The sequence below is a fragment of the Panthera uncia genome, assembly GCF_023721935.1.
Source record: "Panthera uncia isolate 11264 chromosome A1 unlocalized genomic scaffold, Puncia_PCG_1.0 HiC_scaffold_16, whole genome shotgun sequence".
NCBI lineage: Eukaryota > Metazoa > Chordata > Mammalia > Carnivora > Felidae > Panthera > Panthera uncia.
The window spans coordinates 7,627,603-7,649,693 of record NW_026057576.1 but is presented as its reverse complement, the minus strand read 5'-3'; the positions used below and the strand labels follow the sequence as shown (position 1 = coordinate 7,649,693).

General features: G+C 45.7%; 1 protein-coding gene across 1 annotated transcript in view; it reads left to right on the top strand.

The window, feature by feature from the left end:
* The window catches only part of FLT1 (fms related receptor tyrosine kinase 1), a 174,017-nt gene that overhangs the window by 47,693 nt on the left and 104,233 nt on the right, over window positions 1–22,091 (top strand). Inside the window, exons 5-11 of the mRNA XM_049647387.1 lie at window positions 3,812–3,936; window positions 7,918–8,080; window positions 8,415–8,551; window positions 11,046–11,220; window positions 12,439–12,556; window positions 14,842–15,011; window positions 15,638–15,797. Coding sequence (XP_049503344.1) covers window positions 3,812–3,936; window positions 7,918–8,080; window positions 8,415–8,551; window positions 11,046–11,220; window positions 12,439–12,556; window positions 14,842–15,011; window positions 15,638–15,797 — 1,048 coding nt within the window. The remainder of the gene's footprint in view (window positions 1–3,811; window positions 3,937–7,917; window positions 8,081–8,414; window positions 8,552–11,045; window positions 11,221–12,438; window positions 12,557–14,841; window positions 15,012–15,637; window positions 15,798–22,091) is intronic.

The following is a 22,091-nucleotide window of genomic DNA, read 5'->3' as shown; positions in this document are numbered from 1 at the left end:
TTGTATTAGAATATGTCAGGCAAGTTCATTCTTGGCCCTTCCTTGAAGCAAATTGCAGAGGAAGTATATACTATTAATAAGCCCAGAGCATATTGTGTGCGTGTGTGTGTGCGCGCGTGTGTGTGTATCCGCAGTCATCAGCCGATTTGCAAACACAGTGGATTTCAATGCTGCTGTTGACTTGATACAAATGATGTGTCTTGCATTGTGTTGGAACGGACGCAATTCACTGAAGTTTTGAACAGAACCGTAGTGCGCCCAGAGCTGGTATGGGTATTGGTTTTTAAAGGCCAATAGCTGTAGTAAAATTCAAGCGTTTGGGCGACCCAAAGTGACAAAAGGAAAGGAGAAATTCAAAGGCACGGTGAGTTTACCTCTTCTGTTTTCATTTGGGATTGGCATTCATTAGCCTAGAAATGACTACACTGATGTTTACTGTTTCCTGCACAAACTTTTTATGCCAGGGCCCTTTGTTGAAAACTATTGCTTAAGGAGACAGCAAATTAAATGTGAAGGATCTACAGTTCAGTTACATGAATTAAACCATTTCCTGGTGTTTGTGTTTACCTTGGGACTCACAAAGAAGACAAAAATACAGACTCACGGGAGGAAGGAAAGGAATGATCAAATCCCAATAGTTTCTGGCTGAAAGTCTAGCTCAGCAACTTTATTTAGGGGAGGAATTTTGTGCTGATAAGTGAATCTTTGTCTCTGCATAATTAACTTTTCCTCCCTCCATATGTCGCTACACCCACTGAGCTCTCCCGGTAGAAATATCATATTAACTGTGCAGTTAATGTCCCATTCTGTTGTGCAAAACTGAAATAAATCCAATGCAGAATTGTTAGTTTTCCTCAAGTAAAAATGGACGCTGCTTTAGAATTCGAGACCTACCTTCAATAATTCAAAATGTTACTGTAAAATAACATATGCTCGTTCTAGACCGTCTGACAGTCTATAAAAAGGTAAATAAGAAAATAATCTGTAAAGCCACTCCTCAAACATTTTAGTGTATTCATTTGTCTTTTTCCTACGCCATATATGAATGTGTATTTCTGCCTTTTATCGTTAAGATCACGGGTATGATTTGTGATTTTCGTATACCCTAACACCTACTGTCCCTAAGTTCAAATCTCTCATAATAATAAGAAAAGCCACAGTTAGCACGCCTATAGTGGTCACTGTCTGCCAGGTAAGTGTTCTTCATGTAACCCTCATAAGAACCCTTTGAAGTTCATTTTGCAGATGAAGGACAGAGGCTAAAATGATTGGCCTGTGTGCTCTTAACCACCATGATCTGTTGCTTCCCCCCCCCGACTCAGCCTCGTAAGGGCCTTGTGCCCGGGCTCCCCCTCACTGCCCTGGCCCCTTGGTGATTGTCCTCTTCTCAGAACTGCTCCATTGCCAGACAGTAGGACACAGGGCACATCCTTTCCCCACTGAATGTCTGAGAATCAGCCTCAGTCTCTGCGGAGCGATTGCCAGATGCAGGGGGAGGGGGGCAGGGGGAAGGGGGGGAGGGGAGGGGGAATGCCAGCCCTGAGGGTGGGGACGGGGAAGGAGGTCAGGAGGCCTCCAGGCCTGGCTCTGCTCACGTCACTTCTCATATTTACACCTCCGTCTTCTCATCTGTGAAAGGAGGGTTGTTGGGTAGCCCTTCATCCATTTTGTTCATTTGTTCGTTCGTTTGGTCATTCGTTCGTTCAGTGCACGTCAGACGGGGATGATTACGGTCTGTTTCTTCTCCTCTAGGAACTCTCCATCCAGCGTGTAGCCAGAGAAGTAACCTGCCCGTTCAGCACCCAGTATTTGAAGTGGGATAGCCCAGGAGGAAAGCCCAGAGGGTGGGCTGGGCGGAGAAAGGGTGTAAGGAAGGGGCCGGCCCAGCACGCTTCCCAGAGGACAAGGAGGAATTATTTAGAAATCTAGGGCATGTGAGCTGGGCTGTGATAATAGGGTCTTTCTAGTATCTAGTGTGTTCCAAATGATTCCATCTTAGGCAGGCTACAGCAGTATCATCTTTTTTGCAGGGGTTGGGGGATTAAAACTACACGAATTTATTGTCTCACATTCTAGAAACTAGAAGTTGAAGCCAAGGTGTCAGAGGGCCATGCTACCTCGGACGCCGGCAGGGGGACCCTCCCTGGCTTCTTCCTACCTTGTGGTGGTTGCTGGCGATCCTTGGCCTCCCCTGACTTGCACCTGCGGCTCTCCAGTCTCTCCCTGGGTCTTCATGTGGCTTCTCCCTCCGACGTCTGTCAACGTAGGCCCATCTTCTTTTTTTTTTTTTTTTAACATTTTTTATTTATTTTTGGGACAGAGAGAGACAGAGCATGAACGGGGGAGGGGCAGAGAGAGAGGGAGACACAGAATCGGAAACAGGCTCCAGGCTCCGAGCCATCAGCCCAGAGCCTGACGCGGGGCTCGAACTCACGGACCGCGAGATCGTGACCTGGCTGAAGTCGGACGCTTAACCGACTGCGCCACCCAGGCGCCCCCGTAGGCCCATCTTCTTATGGCCACCAGTCGCACCAGAGTAGGGGCCCGCCGTACGTAACTGATAATTTCATGGGCGGTGGTTCCATTTGACCCAAACGAGGTCACATTCTGAAGTCCTGGGGGTCAGGACTTCAACCTTTTGTTTTTTGGGGGGACACGGTTCTACCCATGACGACCTCATAGCCACCAGCTAGTCTAGGCAACCACTGCCTCCTTCTTGCTCTGTTTCTTTCCATTCTCCATTCGGCATCCAGAGTGAGCTTCCTAAAGTACAGCAAGCAGGTGGGGACCTAGCTGGCCCAGATGGAGAGAGTAGACACTGGGGTTCTTTCCATCTGGGCGTGTAAGGCTGGAGTCAAGGGCAGAAGATGGGAGCACAGCGACTCCTAAAGAGGTCATGAAATGGCGGCGGGCTCTTGAGGGCAAGGGCAAGGTAGACCGTGCAAATGTTTCTAAGACATATGAGGCCTTTCTGGTCCCCAGAGGAACCACAGGGAAGCCGAACAGGTGGTTTGAATCCTTCTGGCCTCTGAGACTTGGCCAGATGCCATACTTTTTAAGGGTGGTATCTGGGTGATTGTTTAAAGCCTTCTCCAGTCCTTTTGCGTGCACTGGCACACGTTACGCCATTCGTAGATACGTAGTGCGTACCCAAAGACCTCTGATATGCCTGTGAGGTGAATGTGGTCTTCAACACTGCTTCTCCAACCTTTCCCCTTGTCCTAAGCAGCTCAGAGCTTCTCGTTCATGATCAGTCTGCTGGGGATGGTCTTGAAGTCAGGCTTCTGTCATTCAAATGCTAATCCTGTCTCCAAGTCGATGCGTCTGCATTACCTCTATCTGCCGTCCCCTGTGCTCCAAAGTCAACTGACCATCGCATCCAGGGCCCTTTGACTCCTTACAAAGGCTCCGGGGGGCGCTTCCTGAGGCACTTAGCGTAGCTGTGGCAAGAAGTTTATGCAGAATACTCTCCTTGCTTTTTCCCTGCACTTTCACGGTTTCTTTCCCATAGTGACCTACACCCACTGCCACCCCGCCTGTTTCACAATTGCACATCCGGGGCATCAGGGGCAATCTGACCCCAGGCCGGAACAGAAGAAGGAACCTGGTTCGCTATAGAAGCATTCTTTTCCTGGGCAGAAACAGAGGGCCAAATTCAGAGACGAGAATGTGTGAATTTATGGGTCACGTGATGGGGGACCTTTGACATAACCATATTGTTTCACCAGCCATAATGTCTACACGTTCTTCATACAACCACTTACATATGTGTTTTGTTTTTTTTTTTTTTTTGCATTTTCTTCTCATTCAGATACAGATAGACCTTTCTTAGAGATGCACAGTGAAATACCTGAAATTATATATATGACTGAAGGAAGGGAGGTCGTCATCCCCTGCCGGGTCACGTCACCTAACGTCACTGTTACTTTAAAAAAGGTAAAGCCGAGCAATGCTTCTCTCAGAATACCTTTACTGCAAATGAGCACGGTGAATTCGTCATTTTATCGCTCTGGAATGGTTTTCTTACAGACATTCGGGCTGCTCAGTGGACTTTTCTGGAGTGTCTTTTGACTATAAAGGATAAGTGCTAGACGTCCTTCCCATGCATGTATTTAAATGAAATAAAATGATAACGTGGGCATAAATGTGTGTGAATATAATGAAAGAACTAAAATTGTGGGAATGTTTCTATATTGCCACAAATCCAAATGTCTGCAATGTGGGGGGAAAAAACCCAGTTCTCTTGCTTCTGTGAGTCAGTAGCTTGGCAGAGAGCGGTTAATCTAGATTTTTGCTGAGGACGGAACGATGAGACAAGTGCCTAGGGAGCCACCACCTTGAGTTTGAGTCGCGAAGTTCCTGGTAACAACAAGCTTATCTCCTGCTGGGCATCCAAACTTAGCTGCTTAGGAAAAGGGAAGAGAGGGGGAGAGAAAGTTATGCTTGAGATTTTTTTATTCTTTATACCGTGTTATAAATTATGCACATGGAGAAGGAAAAAGATTTGGAGTCGAATCTAATAAAGACAAGGACTAAAATGTGACATTCCGGCTAATTCATCGGCAGTAAGAGTTTGGGAGTGGACTAGGGTTGAAAGTTGGACAAGAACTCCCCAGGTGGAAAGCTGTGGTGACTCCTAAGAGCTTTGAGCTTTAAAGGGGGAAGTTAAGGCCGTCCCAAGGCAGCACCCGGCACGACTGCTCACACTGTGGGTACTCCGGAGGAGTTTGGTGATGGTGGTAGTCGAGTTGGAAAAGTTCAGAGTGATTTTCGCTATCACTGTTGACCTTGAATCCTGGAGTGTGATGGAAGCGTCTTCTTCCCTTGCCTTCGCTTTCCTACATTACTGATTTGATAGAAGCCCTCGATATAGTCCATCGGTGACAGGTCTTGGCTTCCATTGTATCCGTGTGTCACCACCCATGTTGAAAAGCAGTATATTTCAGAGCCGGAAATGGCCAGAGGAGCTAACCCAACCGGTGGAAGGAAAAACTGAGGTTCTGGAGGAGTTGAAGACCCTCCCACCGCAGGCCACAATGGCCATCGGAATCCGTATCCTGACTCCTCCTTCCACGCCCTTGCCACCTTTGCTAATGGTTTAGTTGGTACAGGAGAAAGGCCAGCGTGGTTCAGAGCAGAGCCCTGTGGCACGCTGCCTGGGTTCTTACCACCCGGCCACTTAACCTGCTGGGCAAACGGGCTAGTTATCAGAACTCCCTCCACCTCAGTTTCCTCACTGGAGAGATAGGAGTGATTACAGTAGCACCCGCCTCACGTGGGTGTGAGGAAGTAGCCGAGGTGATGCATTAAAAGCCCTTGGCACAGTTCCTGGCCCAAACTGAGCCCCCATTCAAGGGTATCTGTCTAACACTTTAATACTCAATGCTTGATTGATTTTCCAGTGATACTTCTTATCAAGCATGGTATCCATTCCTCTTAGTTTGACGTAATAATCGCTCTGTGATTAATATAGCACGTCTCTGTTTCGTGCAAGCCCCTTGCCTCTTTGCTCTAATGCAGATCGCTGGTCTGTTGTAAGAAACACTCCCAGATTCCCACATACACAAATTTGAGGAGGGAGTTTGTTTTCTCGGTTTTTCTACCTAAGATCTCTCATACACACAAGCAAGAGAGCAAGGCATAGTGTTCTAATAGGGGTTTGAGTTTGCCCCATATATACTGGAACGAGTCTGTGTTGCCCTAAAGTTGCTCTAAGGTCTCCGTGCCCCCCGCTTCTCCTCTTAACCCTTTTAACTTGCTGTCCCCTCCGTCTCCTCTCCCCATGGCCAGCGGTGGCAGAGCCAAGGTCACCTGAAGACAGCCTCCCGTCCAGTCCTTTCTTTCGAGGCCGCCCATCCTCCTGTCCCTTTACGACACACGTAGCCACCACCGTAGCTGATGAGCTCTGGTCACCTCTGAACAAAGTTTCTTTGTCAGTGGAATACTATCAGTGGCAGTAAGGGTAGATGAGAGTAAGAGAAACTTAGTTGAAAACCTTAAAGGAAACTTCAGTATATTTTTCAGTTGGGCTGAGGAAGTCCATCAGCAAACCTTCCTTTTACATTCAGCACGTGCTTGTGTTCGGCTACGCTGTTTTAGTTTTATTTATTGGACAGAGAGAGAGAGCGAGCCCGAGTAGGGGAGGAGCAGAGAGAGGGAGAGGGAGAGAGAGCATCCCAAGCAAGCCCGGCACTGTCAGCACGGAGCGCGATGCAGGGCTGGACCCACGAACCGGGAGATCACGACCTGGGCTGAAACCCGGAGTCAGACGCTTAACCGACTGAGCCACCCAGGCGCCCCTTCATTCACCTGCTGTTAAGGCATCAGAAATTTCAATCCCTGACTTCAGTTTTCCCGAGCTTTCCCCTTCATCGTGTGCACCGAATTAGAGGAGAAGGTTCTTTCTCTTCCACCTAGCATTCCTAAGTTTGCAGATGGAATCACGATTTACTGACACACGAAGTGCATCCCTCACTTGCGTGCAGGTCTTCAGAAACGGGCTGCAGTTCCTCTCAGAGTTAAGAAACACAGACATAGACCAACACAGACGTGCTCTCGGAGACAGGGCACTGGTGACTTTTCACATAGGAATTTCTGCCATAGAGTCACAAATCCCGGCCAGATTAGCTCCTTCAGCAAGCAATATAAATAATTGATAAACAGGGTCACGAGTGAACGCAAGGTGCACTTTCTTTTTTTTTTTTTTAATTTTTTTTTTTAACGTTTATTTATTTTTGAGACAGAGAGAGACAGAGCATGAACAGGGGCAGGACAGAGAGAGAGGGAGACACAGAATCGGAAGCAGGCTCCAGGCTCTGAGCTGTCAGCACAGAGCCCGACGCGGGGCTCGAACTCACAGACCGTGAGATCATGACCTGAGCCGAAGTCGGACGCTTAACCGACCGAGCCACCCAGGCGCCCCAAGGTGCACTTTCTTAAAAGAAGACAGAAAAGATCTGAAACTTCTTCAGGGCAGTTTGGCCTTTTCCTTTATAATCTGTTGTGGGAAGGTAGTCTGATTATTTTTCCTTTTTTAGCGGGAGATAAGTCACAGTGGTAGCCAGGGTGCTCTGCCTCTGAAATTGGGCTGGCGATCTGGCATCGGGGGAATTTGGCTGGACCACTCAGTATGCAGCAATGCCCCTTAGTAAAGCCTGACCTCGAGGCGGGTTGTTTATATCGCCGTCTTGAAAAATAAAGTCCTTGGCGTCCAGCAGAAGGCGTAAGGGCCAATCAAATCATGGATTCCTTTCTTCCGTTTGGACTCACTGTGTTTGGGAATGCTTCTGAGAATTTGAGAGCACTTCATTCATGGCAGCACTTTGCATCTGTTTGCAGCTGTGTCTGCTGTCCGTTTCATTGGCGTTTTCCCTCCCAGACGATAACCCCAGCGAGAGCCAAGTCGATGGTGTGCATCTCCAAGGACTTGGCATGATTTACGGTCCTCTTAGGACAGCCACCTCTTTACTAAGTCATGCAAAAATGGGAGGACAAGTTATGGCTTGTTAAAAGCTCCAGATGATGGGACTCGGGAGGGTAACCTGGCAGCCCCAGAGGAAAAATTCCTCAGTGGTTTCTCTACCGAATATCAGGCCAGTCTATTGCAAGGCTGATTCCCGGAGGCCAAGTGATAAGGGCTCCCACTGGAAGTCTGACGTGACAGCTGGGTCCGTCCTGGGTGGGTGTGGCTCGTCACGGAGGCTGATAATGAATTCTTATAATAATTACTATAATTTATCATCATCGTGTGTTTCTTGCTACATGCGAAGAAAACGAAAAAGCCAATTAGCACAAACTAGAGTTTTTACCTGTACCGTTTGCATCTTCGGTGAAAATTATGTTTTCAGAAGCCATCGGTGAAGCCGTATCGCCACGGTGCTGGTGCAATTTTGTTCAAGCCCATCTCTTTCTTTTCAGTTTCCACATGATACGCTGATCCCTGATGGAAAACGAATAACCTGGGACAGCAGGAAGGGTTTCATAATAGCAAATGCCACATACAGAGAAATAGGGCTTCTGGCATGTGAAACAACAGTCAACGGACATCTGTACAAGACAAACTATCTTACCTATCGACAAAGTAAGTGGTGTTCCAGAGGCATGGACGTGAGCCAAAATGCTCCAGCGTGTATCTGCTTAATGAAACTTTGGTTTAAAATTTTTTTTTAACGTTTATTTATTTTTGAGACAGAGAGAGAGCATGAACGGGGGAGGGTCAGAGAGAGAGGGAGACACAGAATCCGAAACAGGCTCCAGGCTCTGGGCTGTCAGCACAGAGCCCGACGCGGGGCTCGAACTCACGGGCCGTGAGATCATGACCTGAGCTGAAGTCGGACGCTTAACCGACTGAGCCACCCGGGCGCCCCTGAAACTTTGATTTAAAAAAAAAAAAATCTCATTTCTTATGCTTGCAGCCAATACAATCATAGATGCCCAAATAAGCACTCCAAGCCCAGTCAAGTTGCTACGAGGTCGCACTCTTACTCTCAACTGTACAACTACCACTGCCTTGAACACAAGAGTTCAAATGACCTGGAGTTATCCCGGTGAAGTGAGTGACGTTTTTTTCTATTTCTCCCGTAGGGCGATACTTATTTTTGGCGAGTGAAATGCCACTGCGTTTTTGAGGTGGGAAAAATCAGGATATTCCGACTCCTGTGGCAGTTAGGAGTCAACAGGGAAGCTGTGGGTTTGCTGGGATGCTTTCCTGGTCTGACTTTTGGGAGTATGTGTGCACAGATACGGTCTTTTGATGTCTGGAGGTTTTGTTTTGAAGTGTCTAGGCTGGTATTTCTATCGCATGATTCCGGGTGGAAGAGGGGATTGTCTCATCCCTGGAAACTTTCTCTGGGGTTTAGAGATGAGAGAGAAATTTATCACTAGATGCCAGGCAGGGACTGTCTTTTGTAAGAACAACAACAAAAAGTTGTCGTCAGCGCATTAATTGAAGATACTGGCCGACAGTCAGGCACCTGATCGCCTGATCGGAGCGTGTTTGGAAAGGGGAGATATTACGGCCCAGCCATCCCGTACTCCATCTGTGAAGTGACAAAGGGGCAGTGCTGTCCTTCAGAAAAACGAGAAGAACAAAGGCCAAGTCGGGTTTCCTCATTCAAAGCAAACATCCTTGCAAACAATCGTCTGAAAATGTGTAGATGGGGAGTCTGCGATCAACGGTTAAGAAACTCGCACTGTCCCCGTGGCACCCGCTTGCCATGCGTTAGTATGATTGACGCGGCACAGCCCCAGCTCGGTGATGTTTCTGGGTTTTGGTAGAAATCAAATATTCTCAATAAACGCCAGGAGGGAAGAAACTCTTGCCCTGCTAGGGGCTCTACTCTAAGAGTGTGATGATACATCTATTGACGGCCAGTTACCTTCTAAGATGGCGCTGTCTAGTAGAACTTTCTGTGATCGAAATACCTTTGCTGCCTAATATAGTAACCACTGGCCCCATGTGACTAATGAGCACCTAGAATGTGGCTGGTGTGAGTAAGGAATTGGATTTTTAAACTTTATTTTTTAAAAATTTTTACGTTTGTCTTACTTTTTGAGAGAGAGAGAGAGAGAGAGAGAAAGCGTGCGAGCGAGTGGAGGAGGGGCAGATAGAGAGGGAAACATAGACTCTGAAACAGGCTCCAGGCTCTGAGCCCTAAGCACAGAGACCGACATGGGACTCAAACTCAAAAACTGTGAGACCATGACCTGAGCCACAGAAGTCAGACGCTCAACTGATGGAGCCACCGGGCGCCCCTTTTATGTTAATTTTGATAGCTAGGTGTGGCTGATGGCTGCAGTGTTAGACCAAAGCAGATATCTGAACCCCAGGATCAGCTGTTTTCCGAAGACAGAAACAATGCCAATGTTATTCAACTTTGAGAAGGCAAGAGTTCTCTAAGCGAGAAGACAGAAGTAATACCTACAAAGACCGAGGGCTTTTCCGTAACTCTATTTAGGGGACCGACTGTCTGATTTTTGACGGTGGTGATTGCCATCTTCCTTCTGGTTTCTGCTGAGAAGGAAGACAGTGGCCTAACCGTGTGTCTGTTTCAACAGGGCAATGCAAGGACAGGTGGGTAGAAGTTTCTTGAACATGGCACAGACGAGTGCTAAGTTGAAGACCCAAAGACCGGTTCTGCACAGCTTCCAAAGTCTTTCTTTTCCATGCCTCCTCATGGGGAAGGATGGAGAGGGAGAAAAAACATATTATGTGTTATAAAATGTAATGCTAAAACACGGGGGCGGGGAAGGAACAATGAAAGGAAAAGGCAATGTGATCTCATCTTCTCAAAACCAGGAAGGAGTCATTGTGGCCAATTTACACCCGCTGAGCCCCGGGGCCTGCTCTTGGTGTTCAGTGAGGCAAACACGGGACAACATCCCACCGCTGCCACCGCCGGTGGGTAGGTGGCTTTGCACGTCCTCAGATCCATTTGGTGTGATTTGGCCGAAGTTGGAGAGCATCACCCAAAGAGCGAGATCACGAGACCAGGACGATTACAGCTTAGTACGTGCAGCCAGGACTCGGGACTGTCTCCTTCATTTCTAGGAAGAGAGCAAAAGAAAACCCACGTGGTGTTCTATTCGAGAAGCAGTCGTTACGCCAGATACTAAAGATAACGATTGCCTGAGTTAGTGATATCTACGCGCAGAGAACTGGTGACTGTTTAGAGGGCTGTGTGCTTAGAGGGAAGGCACTAGATTGACACTCAGAAGGCCTGAGTTTCCAGCCCATCGTGGTCTCTGACACTTCAGTTTCTTCACCTGTCAAAGGGCAGCAAGGCCGCCCGTCTCCCTGGGTTGTTGGGAGAAACCATTAAGATAACGCACGTGAACGTCCATCTGGAGAAAACGAAGTAATAACAAATGTTACTGGGGCAGGTATTCGAAACACATGGAGACAGAGAGAGAGTTTCCAAACATCTTGCCATTAGATGGGTTTGCTTCTCGGCATAAAATGTTGTTCTCTGTCATAACCTGAGAAATGCTGTACCCTTGTGCGTGAACAAGACTGTTTCTACATTTGTTACACATTTTCTTTCTAGACAAAGAAGAGAGCTTCTATAAGGCAACGAATTGGCCGACGCAGTTCCGACGCTAACGTGTTCTACAGTGTTCTTATGATTGACAATGTGCAGAACAGAGACAAAGGACTTTATACTTGTCATGTGAAGAGTGGCCCGTCATTCAAATCTGTTAACACCTCAGTGCACGTATATGGTAAGCAAATTCATCCTCAACTTTCTGGTCATGGTGGGTTTGGGGCAGGCGCTATAAAAATGGACATTCTCTTTTGGCCAAGAGGCACCCTATCATGAGCGATACAATTTGCTCCCCCTCCTAGCCTCTGCCAAAAAGCAAATCGCTTTAAGTGCTCTTTAAATTTAATATTTTCGAATTAGACAGAGGATCTTTTCCTTTCCAGTAAACTGTGGTTAATAATTCAGTAAGATCACGTTATAATCTCTATTAAATTCTTTTTTTCATCTTCCATATGAACAAACCAGAAAAACATGGACAGATTTTCCTTTATTCTCTGGGGGAAATCTCTCAGGTACCCCTAGGATTTAGGGAAATGAAAATGTGGTGTGATAAATTACTTAGAATTGATGTGATTTTTTTATCCCTGGTTTTAGTCTCATGAAATCCTAATGTTGTCGCTTAATTCCAACAGGCAAAGTCTGTAAAGAAAATACTTAAACCTCTTTAGAGTCCCTGAAAACCTTACTTATTTCCACTGTTGAAAAACGGTGAGGGGCAGAATCTATGGAACAATGCTGCCAGTGGCCTTTGATATTCTTTTTCCTTTAATTTTTTTAATGTTTATTTTATTTTTGAGAGAGAGAGAGAGGGAGAGAGGGAGGGAGGGAGGCAGAGAAAGAGAGAGAGACAGAATCCGAAGCAGACTCCAGGCTCTGAGCTGTCAACACAGAGCCCGACGCGGGGCTCGAACTCACGAACCGCGAGGTCATGACCTGAGCCGAAGTCGGACGCTTAACCGACTGAGCCACCCAGGCGCCCCTTTTGGGATTCTTTTGACTTTCTCCAGTCAGTTTTTGAAATCAGATCGGTTATTTTCAGGTGCCCGAAGACTTTCTTCCATCACATGTTGGGCAAGCAGGTTTTTAGAAGTCTCTGTACTCTTCTCTTACTGTGATGTGGATATGTGAGGTGTTCTGCTTTCTGTTGCCCTGCCTCTGCTTTTCTGTTTCGCTTGCAGCCATTTCATGCGAAGTGTTTTCACCGGTGAGAGTGCTTCTAAATTATTTTATTCCTGGATCGATATTGGGGCTCATCGATAGGCTTGGTCAGCATTCAGTGCCATTGGGTCCTTGCTGGCAACCGTCCTTTGAATGAGGCAGTGAGTTGGATTGTTTTTGTTCTGGTCAAGATAAACATAGTCTTTTCTAATCTATTTTATCACCCCTCCTTTCAAAGATAAAGCGTTCATCACTGTGAAACATCGAAAACAGCAAGTGTTGGAAACTGTTGCTGGCAAGCGGTCTTACAGGCTGTCTATGAAAGTGAAGGCATTTCCCTCGCCAGAAGTCCTGTGGTAGGACCATAATTATTTTCCTATCAGTTTAAGATATGCCGCATTAAGTAGGAAGATGCAGGAGCCCAGTGACTTGAATTCCTGAAAAAAAGAGCAAGATAATAAGTTCCCCAGACGGCAGTAGAAAGCAGAGAACTCTGTGGATTTCCGGGCCGGGAGGGAAGGAGGTAGACCGGGCCGGAGGGGAGGCGACACGGTGTGTCACAGGACAGAGCAAGGGATTAGGTGTTTCTGAGTTCTCAGTTCAGGTTAGCCGTTCACTCCCTGTGACTAAATTTCTGCAACTCTAAGCCTCTCTATGATGTCAACGTCCTTTGAATGGAGTGTGTTGGGCAATGGATAGGAAGCATCTTGAATATGTAGCATGCTCTAGTAACCCTGAAGAAGCAGGCCCTTGTAATGAGGATAATAATTCTTTTATTATCTGAAAATAATTCTTTTATACACAGCTGGGATGAAAGTTCCAGTCTTGTTTTAAAATTAAACAAACATTAATAGAGACAAGACTTATTCAGTTGCAGGGGCGGACGAATGGACCTACTTGAACTAATGAAGGGGTTTTTTTTGGCTCGAAGTTTGCATATTCAGAAACTCCTGAAGCAGGTTTTTTTGGTTTTTTTTTTTCATGTTCGCACAACACCTGATGTAAAACAATGTAATCTGTTGATAATCTGCAGTCATTCTGTGAAATCATTTCTGAACACCAGTATCTTTGGCCCAGACCATTACATTTTAAACAAAGAGTCCGGTGCGAAACCGATTAGGAAAACAACCCAGACAATATAGAAGTGGTACCACTGTAGAATCACCTCCATCAGCCCTTATTTTGCTTTTGATACTGCGTGATTGCAGGATTTGTTCTCCGTTTCCTCAAATAGTTAATAGGGAGTTAAAGAGAACGTTAAACTCTGCTATGCTTCTGCATGCCGTCGCAGTAAAAGAGAGATTTCTGTTTGTTTTACGATGTACCGAAAGTCCAAAAGTCCATTTCCCATGAGTGTCCGTTATTCCCTAAGAGGAACTGAATCACTCTAGGCGATACATTCGCTCTTTCCAAAGGATCTGAGCCTGTTAAACAGTGCTACTTTCTTCGGTAACTATGAAGCCAGGACTGAAAACACACACACAGCCCATCTTCGAAACCACCGACTGGCTAATGGGAAATAAAAGTAAACTAAGATCGTAGTTGCAGTCATAAAGTAGAGCATAGCCATTTGGACTGTCTTAGAACTGAGACTCTCTAGTGATGAGAATTTGCCTGCAGAACTTGCATGGATATGAACTATTGGCATCTACCTTTATGCGGAACACAGTAAACTAAGAGATTTTAAAATGCCCAGCTGAAGAACCTTGCAATGTAATGAAATCGTAGAATTTTTTAGAGTTAAATCTTTGAGAAAGTCTAGAAAACTTGAAGAAACGTGATGTCCGAACGGATGAGTTGGGTGCACAGCACAGGGTGGCATTCAGTCTCCCAACTCTCAGTTCTGTTTGCAATTGAAGGATGTCTAGGCGTTGATATATTTAAAGTAAAAAAAAAAAAAAAAAAATTAAGTTTTGTACCTTTTGTTTGCGAGTTTTGTGCCTTAACTGTTCTCCCTCGGGGGAAAGATCTTGATAATCTTGGTTTCACTATAGTTTATGAAAGGGACAACTGGTGTGACCATTTATACAACTAATAAGAACTCCACATGAGACCACAATAGAAAAGTCTATTTTTATTTTTTATCTGGAGAAATGATCTAGTTGATCTGACTTACAATGGCCCTTGTGCCGCCGATGAAGCGTCGTGGAAAACTCTGAAAAACATCTGGAGGGGATCAGCCAGTGCTTCTGGGTTAATACTTAAGTCACATGGTGACCAGCAGCACCCCTGTGGGTGCCTTAAACCCATCACTTTTCCTTTCTTCCTTCAAGGTACTTCTTCCTCCTTGCCAATAAATGTGAAGTGTGTCTCAGTTTAGGGTTTTTTTTTTTTTTTTAAGTTTTTTCTTCATTTTTCTTCATTTCTTTAAGTAATCTCCACACCCAGCATGGGGCTTGAACTCACGACCCTGAGATCAAGAGTCAGGCACTTGGAAGGCCAAGTGAGCCACCCCAGCGCTCTGTGTGTCTCAGCTTAAAAACCCCACCTAGTTTCCCTGGAAACTTAGTGTCTAAATTTTTTAAATGAACGTTGAGCCGAACGTATGTATCACCTTGAGCTCACAAACGTAAATGACAGTGTTAAAGTGCTATCAGAGAGGCAGTGTGGAATGACTTCCTGATCATGCCCTTAACCGCAGGTTAAAAGATGGGTTCCCTGTGACCGAGAAATCGGCTCGCTATTTGGTTCTTGGCTACTCATTAATCATCAAAGACGTTGCTGCAGAAGATGCAGGGGATTACACAATCTTGCTGGCCATAAAGCAGTCAAATGTGTTTAAAAACCTTACCACCACCTTAATTGTAAATGGTAAGTTGACCTGTTCACGCTTCCTTCTGGTTTCGGGGAGGGGTGAAGGTCAGGAAAACTTGTAAATCAAAAGTCGATATAACAACATCAAGTTAAACCAACTTTTTAAGTAATTATGTTATTTATTTCTTTTTAAATGTTTGTTTATTTTTGAGAGAGAGAGAGCGGGGGAGGAGCAGACAGAGGGAGACAGAGGCTTAGAGGCGGGCTCTGTGCGGTCAGTGCGGAGCCCGATGTGGGGCTCAAACTCACCAGCTGTGAAATCATGACCTGAGCTGAAGTTGGATGCTGAACTGACTGAGCCACCCAGGCGCCCCTTTTAAGTAATTATTTTAAAAATCCCATATGCCCCCATCAAAACGATTTCATGTCTGCTTGTTATCTTCCATAAGCAATAAATGTTTTTGTTATAACTGTAGTCATGATGTCCATACCATGGAATCAATTCTTTACTGTTACCAAAGCGATTCTATTTAAAAAAAAAAAAAAAAAATAGCTGTGATGCCAACAAATATGTGTTTGTTTCTCTGACATCAAAACCAGTGGGAATGTGGTCCTTCAGGCTGTGGCCCGGGAGAAAGTCACCGTACAGCTCTTGACTTCTGTCCTGTTCATCTCCCTTCCAGTGAAACCCCAGATTTATGAAAAGGCCGTGTCGTCCTTTCCAGACCCGACCCTCTACCCCTTGGGCAGCAGACAGACCCTGACTTGTACCATTTATGGTATCCCTCAGCCTACAGTCAGGTGGTTCTGGCGTCCCTGTCACCATAATCATTCCAAAGCAAGGTAAGGACAGTTTGTTTCCTGACTAACTTTCAAATACTTGTTATACCTGGACTCGCGATTCTTTAATGGACAGAGATGGAAGTTTGCAAACGGAATACGCAGCCGTATTTGGCGCAAAGACTTTCCCTCCCGTGGGGAAAAGGGGGCAATATCTACTCTTCTTCCTTACTCAGTGCTAACCATGTCATCATTTTTCTCTCTAGTTTATAGTTTGGGGAGCACAGGGACAGGTTATCTTCGCCTTTTTTGACACTCAGGTTTGAACTCCAGTCTCTTGTTTTCAACTGAGAATCCCTAGACTTTGGCTCATTCAGCTTCTTCGTGTTTTGTGAACATTGGACATGATGGGAGACCTTCCCTGCGCTGATGATCGCTACCCGTGCTCTTCCATTCATCTGAAATGCGCTCCCACCCATTTGCTGCCCCCCCTCCAGAAGTCCTTCCTTATCCCCCAAGGCTCAGTTCGTGTGTCAGCTTCTCTGCCGCGAGCACTCCTAACTGCCTCATTCAGACCCCTTTCTCCCTCTTCAGTATGAACCACACCTCGTAGACCATCGTGACTTTGCCAGGCTTGCGTACGTGTGTCGTTTCTCTTAACCACGAGCCGGCCGAGAGCTTCTCTGTGTCTTCAGGGCGTGGTGCACGTGGTAGTCGACGCTCACCGTGTATTTGCTGAATGGTACATCCCTCCCTTCTGGTCACTGTATGGTGTTTCCTTGCATCCTGTCGGTGACAGCCCTGCCTGCCCTTTTCCCATTTTTGTTTAGTCTAGAGGGATGATGCTGAGGACAGTTGGTGGGAGCCGATTTGAAGAACAGGAATAGAATCGATAAGTGCAACAAGAAGGTATTATTGAGACTGCCCAAGAATGATCATCTTGCCATAATGTTTGCTTTCACCCCACTTGCGGAGTGTTGGGGGAAATTGCTATTCAACAAAAACAAAATCGGCTTGCTAAAAAAATAAGAAAGACACAATTCTAGCCTAAACAGAAGTGGCTGTTTGGTTTTCTAGATTCTTCCTGCAATGTCCGCGTTTCTTCACCGTGTGTTTCAATCCTTTGTCTAAGGCCTTGGATTCTGACAGAATTAGCTCATGAACTCTAGGGTTCCGAAGAAGTAGCTATTGCCACACACGTCTGATTTCTCATCTGAATATCATTTCAATTTTCTAAGAACAGAAGTATGGAGAAGTTACTAAGCTCGAGTATCTTCTTTACCACTGTGGTTATTTAGCCCCAAACACAGTGAGATCTACTGAGATTTTGTATGATTTTGCTAATTTAGGGGTAGGCATACCTATTTGTGGATCCATTCCCGTATTTGTGCCAACCTGACGTGCAAATACGTGAAAAATAACTAAGCTATTCAGAGAAAAGTATAAAGTTCAATGTTTGTAGAAAACATAGTTTTTTGTAGATGTTTTTAATTTTTGTTTTGATAATAATGGATCTAAAATTTCAGTTCTACTTAGGATAGACCTAGGAACTCTGAGAAAATAATTGTGTGGGAATATAATAGTATGAAGTTGGGTTTGAATAATGCTGTTAAAATGTGGTTTGGGGAGGGTGCCTGAATGACTCAGTCGGTGAAGCGTCTGACTCTAGATTTCGGCTCAGGTCATGATCTCACAGTTCATGAGTTTGAGCCCCACGTTGGGCTCCGCACTGGCAGTGTGGAGTTTGCTTGGGATTCTCTTTCTCTCTCCCTCTCTCTGCTCAGCTTGTGTTCTCACTCTCTCTCTCTCTCTCTCTCTCTCTCTCTCTCAAATAAACTTAAAAGATTTAAAATAGGGTTTGGGGAATGAGGTCAACCAAAGTAAAACTATGGAGACATTAACTCTCTTGCTATCTTTTTCCGATTTCTTCGGTGGTACCTGAACTCCTTCTCCCGTGTAACTTACAGAGTAAGTTTACTGAGCTCTGTCTCCTCCTGGACTACTCTCAAGTCTCAGAGAGTGCCTCAACTCTTCAGTAGATGTTTGTTGACCATTTGACTTATTCTCCATTTGAGACATTTTTGAAACCAATCACAGACAGATCAGAAACGAAAGCTTTAACTTTTTCAGTGATGCTTCATTTATAAAAAAATATGTTGTTGGTTGAAATATCTGCTACAAAATGTGCATATCCATCAGAAGTTCTCTTTTTTTTTTTTTTTTCTTCAGTCAACAGACCGAGTAGCTTACCTGTGTCGGGCCCAGATTGGGCGTTTGCTGGTTAAAACAGTACATTTAACTTAGAAATAGTTCAGAAAGATATATGGGAGTTCTGTGCACTAGGACACAAATAGAATAATTCTACTTCACACTGTCAGACAGAAGCTAAAATTGGCAGATACATGGATCTTTCTTTAATTACTAGAAGTTTGAAATACGTTTTTAATTTTTTTAACGTTTATTTATTTTTGAGACAGAGAGAGACAGAGCATGAACGGGGGAGGGTCAGAGAGAGAGGGAGACACAGAATCCGAAACAAGCTCCAGGCTCTGAGCTGTCAGCACAGAGCCCGACGCGGGGCTCGAACTCACGGACCGCGAGATCGTGACCTGAGCCGAAGTCGGACGCTTAACCGACTGAGCCACCCAGGCGCCCCATGAAATATGTTTTTGTATAAATGTATTTTGTGTACCTGACACCTAGATTCCGTTGTAGATAGGAATTTTAGTTAGTGACATTTGAATGAAGGGCGTTCTATTGCATGAATTTTTAGAATCTTATTTTGAGTTACATAGTAACATATTTGCATGGTGGCATCTATGCGTGGCCGTCAAGAGATTAGGTGATTGATATGCACATTACTCTTGAATATATAGGATAATTCTTGGTATTTAAATTTTAGGCTCTAGGTAAAGGACATGTCTGCGTATGGACACAACCAAAGCGTGAGTTTAGTTTCGAGGTTTGAATGTGTTTTAAGGAGCTCCAACTTCTTAATTGGCTTGATATGGCCCACTGGCTCATGTATCTAAGTTAAAGAGGTTCAGACTTAAATCGTATGGTTTCCTGGAGCCCAATAAATACATAAATGTACTTTAAAACTGTCAGAACTACGGCTCAGCTAATTCATCTTTGTTCAAATTAAGAACCATAAATAAAATGCACAGAAATTTCTTCTTCTTTTTTTTAAATGTGATCCACTGCTGAGCTGTGTTTTAGCTATGCTTTTGATTCACCTCAAGTTAGTTCTTATAAAACGTTAGGAATGAAAGAAAGGAGGAAAAGGGTGGTTGGGTCCTTTTTAACTCAGATTCCTAACGAGCTGAGAGGAAATAGCAGAATCTTTTCCCCTTTTACTCTTCGGCACATTCGGAGGCTAGGGTAACATTTCTTTTGAATTAAAAAAAAAATTTTTTTTAGTGTTGGTGTATTTTTGAGACAGAGAAAGACAGAGCACGAGTGGGGGAGGGGCAGAGGGAGAGGGAGACACAGAATCCGAAGCAGGCTCCAGGCTCCTAGCTGTCGGCACAGAGCCCGACGTGGGGCTCGAACCCATGAACCGTGAGATCATGATCGGAAGTCGGACGCTTAACCCACTGAGCCGCTCCAGGGCGCTCCTCTTTTGAATTTTTAATAGTATTAAAATAACTGATGAATACCAGATGAAGTAGAATTTTGGATTCCTTCTTATCCTCAGCAACTGGCAGAGACTTCTAAGCAGATATTCCTAAACTTGTCCCTTTTTCGTGTGGGCATCACCTAGGGAGTGTGCACCGGGGTGTTAAGCTTATGGCACCTTTCACATGTGTGTAGTTTATAGCCTCTGTTCATATAAGATACAGATAATTACACACACTTCACAGAGACACGATGAGGATCAAGTGAGGTAATGTGTTTGGCAAAAGGTACAGACTGTCCTAGGAAGTCAAGGTTGTGATTACCGCCAGCAGTGGGGTAAAATTCTCTAAACAAGCCTCCAAACTTTTAAGGAACTTGAGAAGAATTTTCTGCCTACTTATAGAGCTAGTTTCCCAACAGTGACCATTTCTAACCCAACGCTTCCGAGAAGGGAACCCAAGTCTTGGAAAGTAAAATGTGACTTTTCCTGTGCTTGAGCGATGGAAAAGTAGCAGATCTGGGCTGTAGAATTGAGGAAAACGGAACATGATTTTCCTCAGAAGAAAAATGAAGGACATACAGACGAGTTAGGTAACAGTAACAGCACACAAAACTGTGCCGTGGGGGAGGGAAGTAACCGTCCCGGCCTGTGGCCTGCCTCGCTCACTCGTTTCGGTCATGGAGGGAAGTAATCCTGACCTGTGGGTTGGCGAAGGCCAGGGTGGGGCAGAGCAGGATGTGGGAGAGCTGACTCCTACTCGGCAAGCCCGTGATAGATGCTAGAACTTGACCTCCCCCCCCTGGATTTTGAAGAACTAAGTAGGACTCCTGACCCGCCCATGCGGTGGGCTGGTCTGGCTTGCGTGGTCCTTCGCCACATGCTGCCCTGGGACGAGTTGGGACGAGGTTGCCTGCTGTGTGGAGGTTGGTCTCTCAAGGAACGAGTAACAGTCTTGGGCTGGAGGGAAGGGAAGCAGAACAGATGGATTTAGGGGGCCCAGGAGGGAACAAGGAACAGACAGGACAGCCTCGGTGTGATGTTCGTACTCCAGATCAACCAGTTACGTTTTCGCAGGAAGAGTCTGACATGTTGCAAGATGGCTTTTATTCGCACGTGCTTGAGCACCAAGGGGGCCTGCCAGTAACCGGCTGGAGAATTCTAGGCCTGGCTGGCCCCTCTGCCCCCCACAAACAGGAGGCTGGTGAGGGGCGGTTAGCCGCTGCCGGGTCATCCTTCCTGACGCTTGCCGTTAACCCATGAACGCAGCTTGCCTTCCTGTCAGCGCCCAGGGTCTACCCAGTTGTTTCTGGGGTGGCCTTTTCTTCTTCTTAAAACTAAGGCCCGCTTGTCACATGATGAGTGTGTTTAGGTCTTTTCTCCAGGGAAGGTGAAGGCCTGTGACCATTGATGACCGCGGCTTTGTTTTCAGAGCACGGGTTCTTTCCGTCACAGGCCGCTTTAGTTCTCTGTCTCCATCTAACTATCAAGGTCACCAGTAACACTGATTATAATAGAGTCGCAGCACAGACTACACTGGTGTCCTTTAGTGGAACGAATTGTTAAGTGTTTTGAGTTCTTTGTGAAAAACCTCCTTTTCTTTTACTGGCTGTCCGTGATGACCGGTAAAAGTACACAGAGAGAAACTTCGGCTCCTTCCCGTGCATTAAACGTTGCTTGCATCTTTTTAAAAAAGTACACGTCTCTTAATGTTTATTTAAGAGAGGGGTCGCGCACATGCACACGTGCTCACGAGATGGGGAGGGACAGAAAGGGAGGGAGGGAGAAAGGGAAATTTCAAGCAGGCACCACGGTGGCAGCGCAGAGCCTGATGCAGGGCTCAGACTCATGAACCGTGAGATCATGACCGGAGCCAAAACCGAGAGTCGGTCGCTCGACTGGCTGAGCCGCCCAGGCGCCCCAAACATCGCTTGCATCTTGCAAATGCATTTTGCTCATCATCAGTATTCGACCCAAATGCACTGGCAGTCACCTACTTTTCCCGCCAACCGTGTACAAAACAAAGATCCCCACCATTGGCCGCTAGCATTTATGTTTTAATTCTGTAAGATCCAGCATATTTGGGAATTACTTATTTTATCTATACGTATTCCCTCGTCTCAGGGACAGAGACCTGGGAAGCGAGGAAGTGGGTTCTATTCTTGGCACAGGCCCTGACTTCTGTGTGACCTTGGCCAGCTATTTAATCTGTGCTTCAATTTCCCCTTCTGTAGATGGTAACTGCCCCGCTTCCCCTTTCCTATAATACACAGCTATTCATGAGTGAAATGAGAAAATCACTTAAAAATGACGTTTTCTCCATTCAAAAAAGCTTGAAATGATTTCCTAGTTGTTGCACACTGATGTTTCCCTTCTGCTTCTTACAAATCACAAAGCAATTTGATCTGAGGATTAACTCTGAGGATCAATGCCAAACTCACTGAAAAAATCAACTCGTGAAAGTACAATGGTTGTTAGGAAAAGTCTGACGGGTAAGCATGTGTTCTGTGCTACAGAGAACCGCCTCGGTAATTATAATGCCGGTAATTACCCATTAAAAAAGAAAACCCCACAGCTTCCCCACTACTGGTGTCAACCCACATTTTCCTCACTGCCAACCTGGACTACCTTCTCCAGTCTTCGTCCAGCCCACCCAAGCAAAGGCATTATCGTTCTTTGCCCAGTTAGCCCTCAAACTGTGCTTGTTTTGTTTGGTCTTCGGCCAGCGAGCCCCTCGGAAT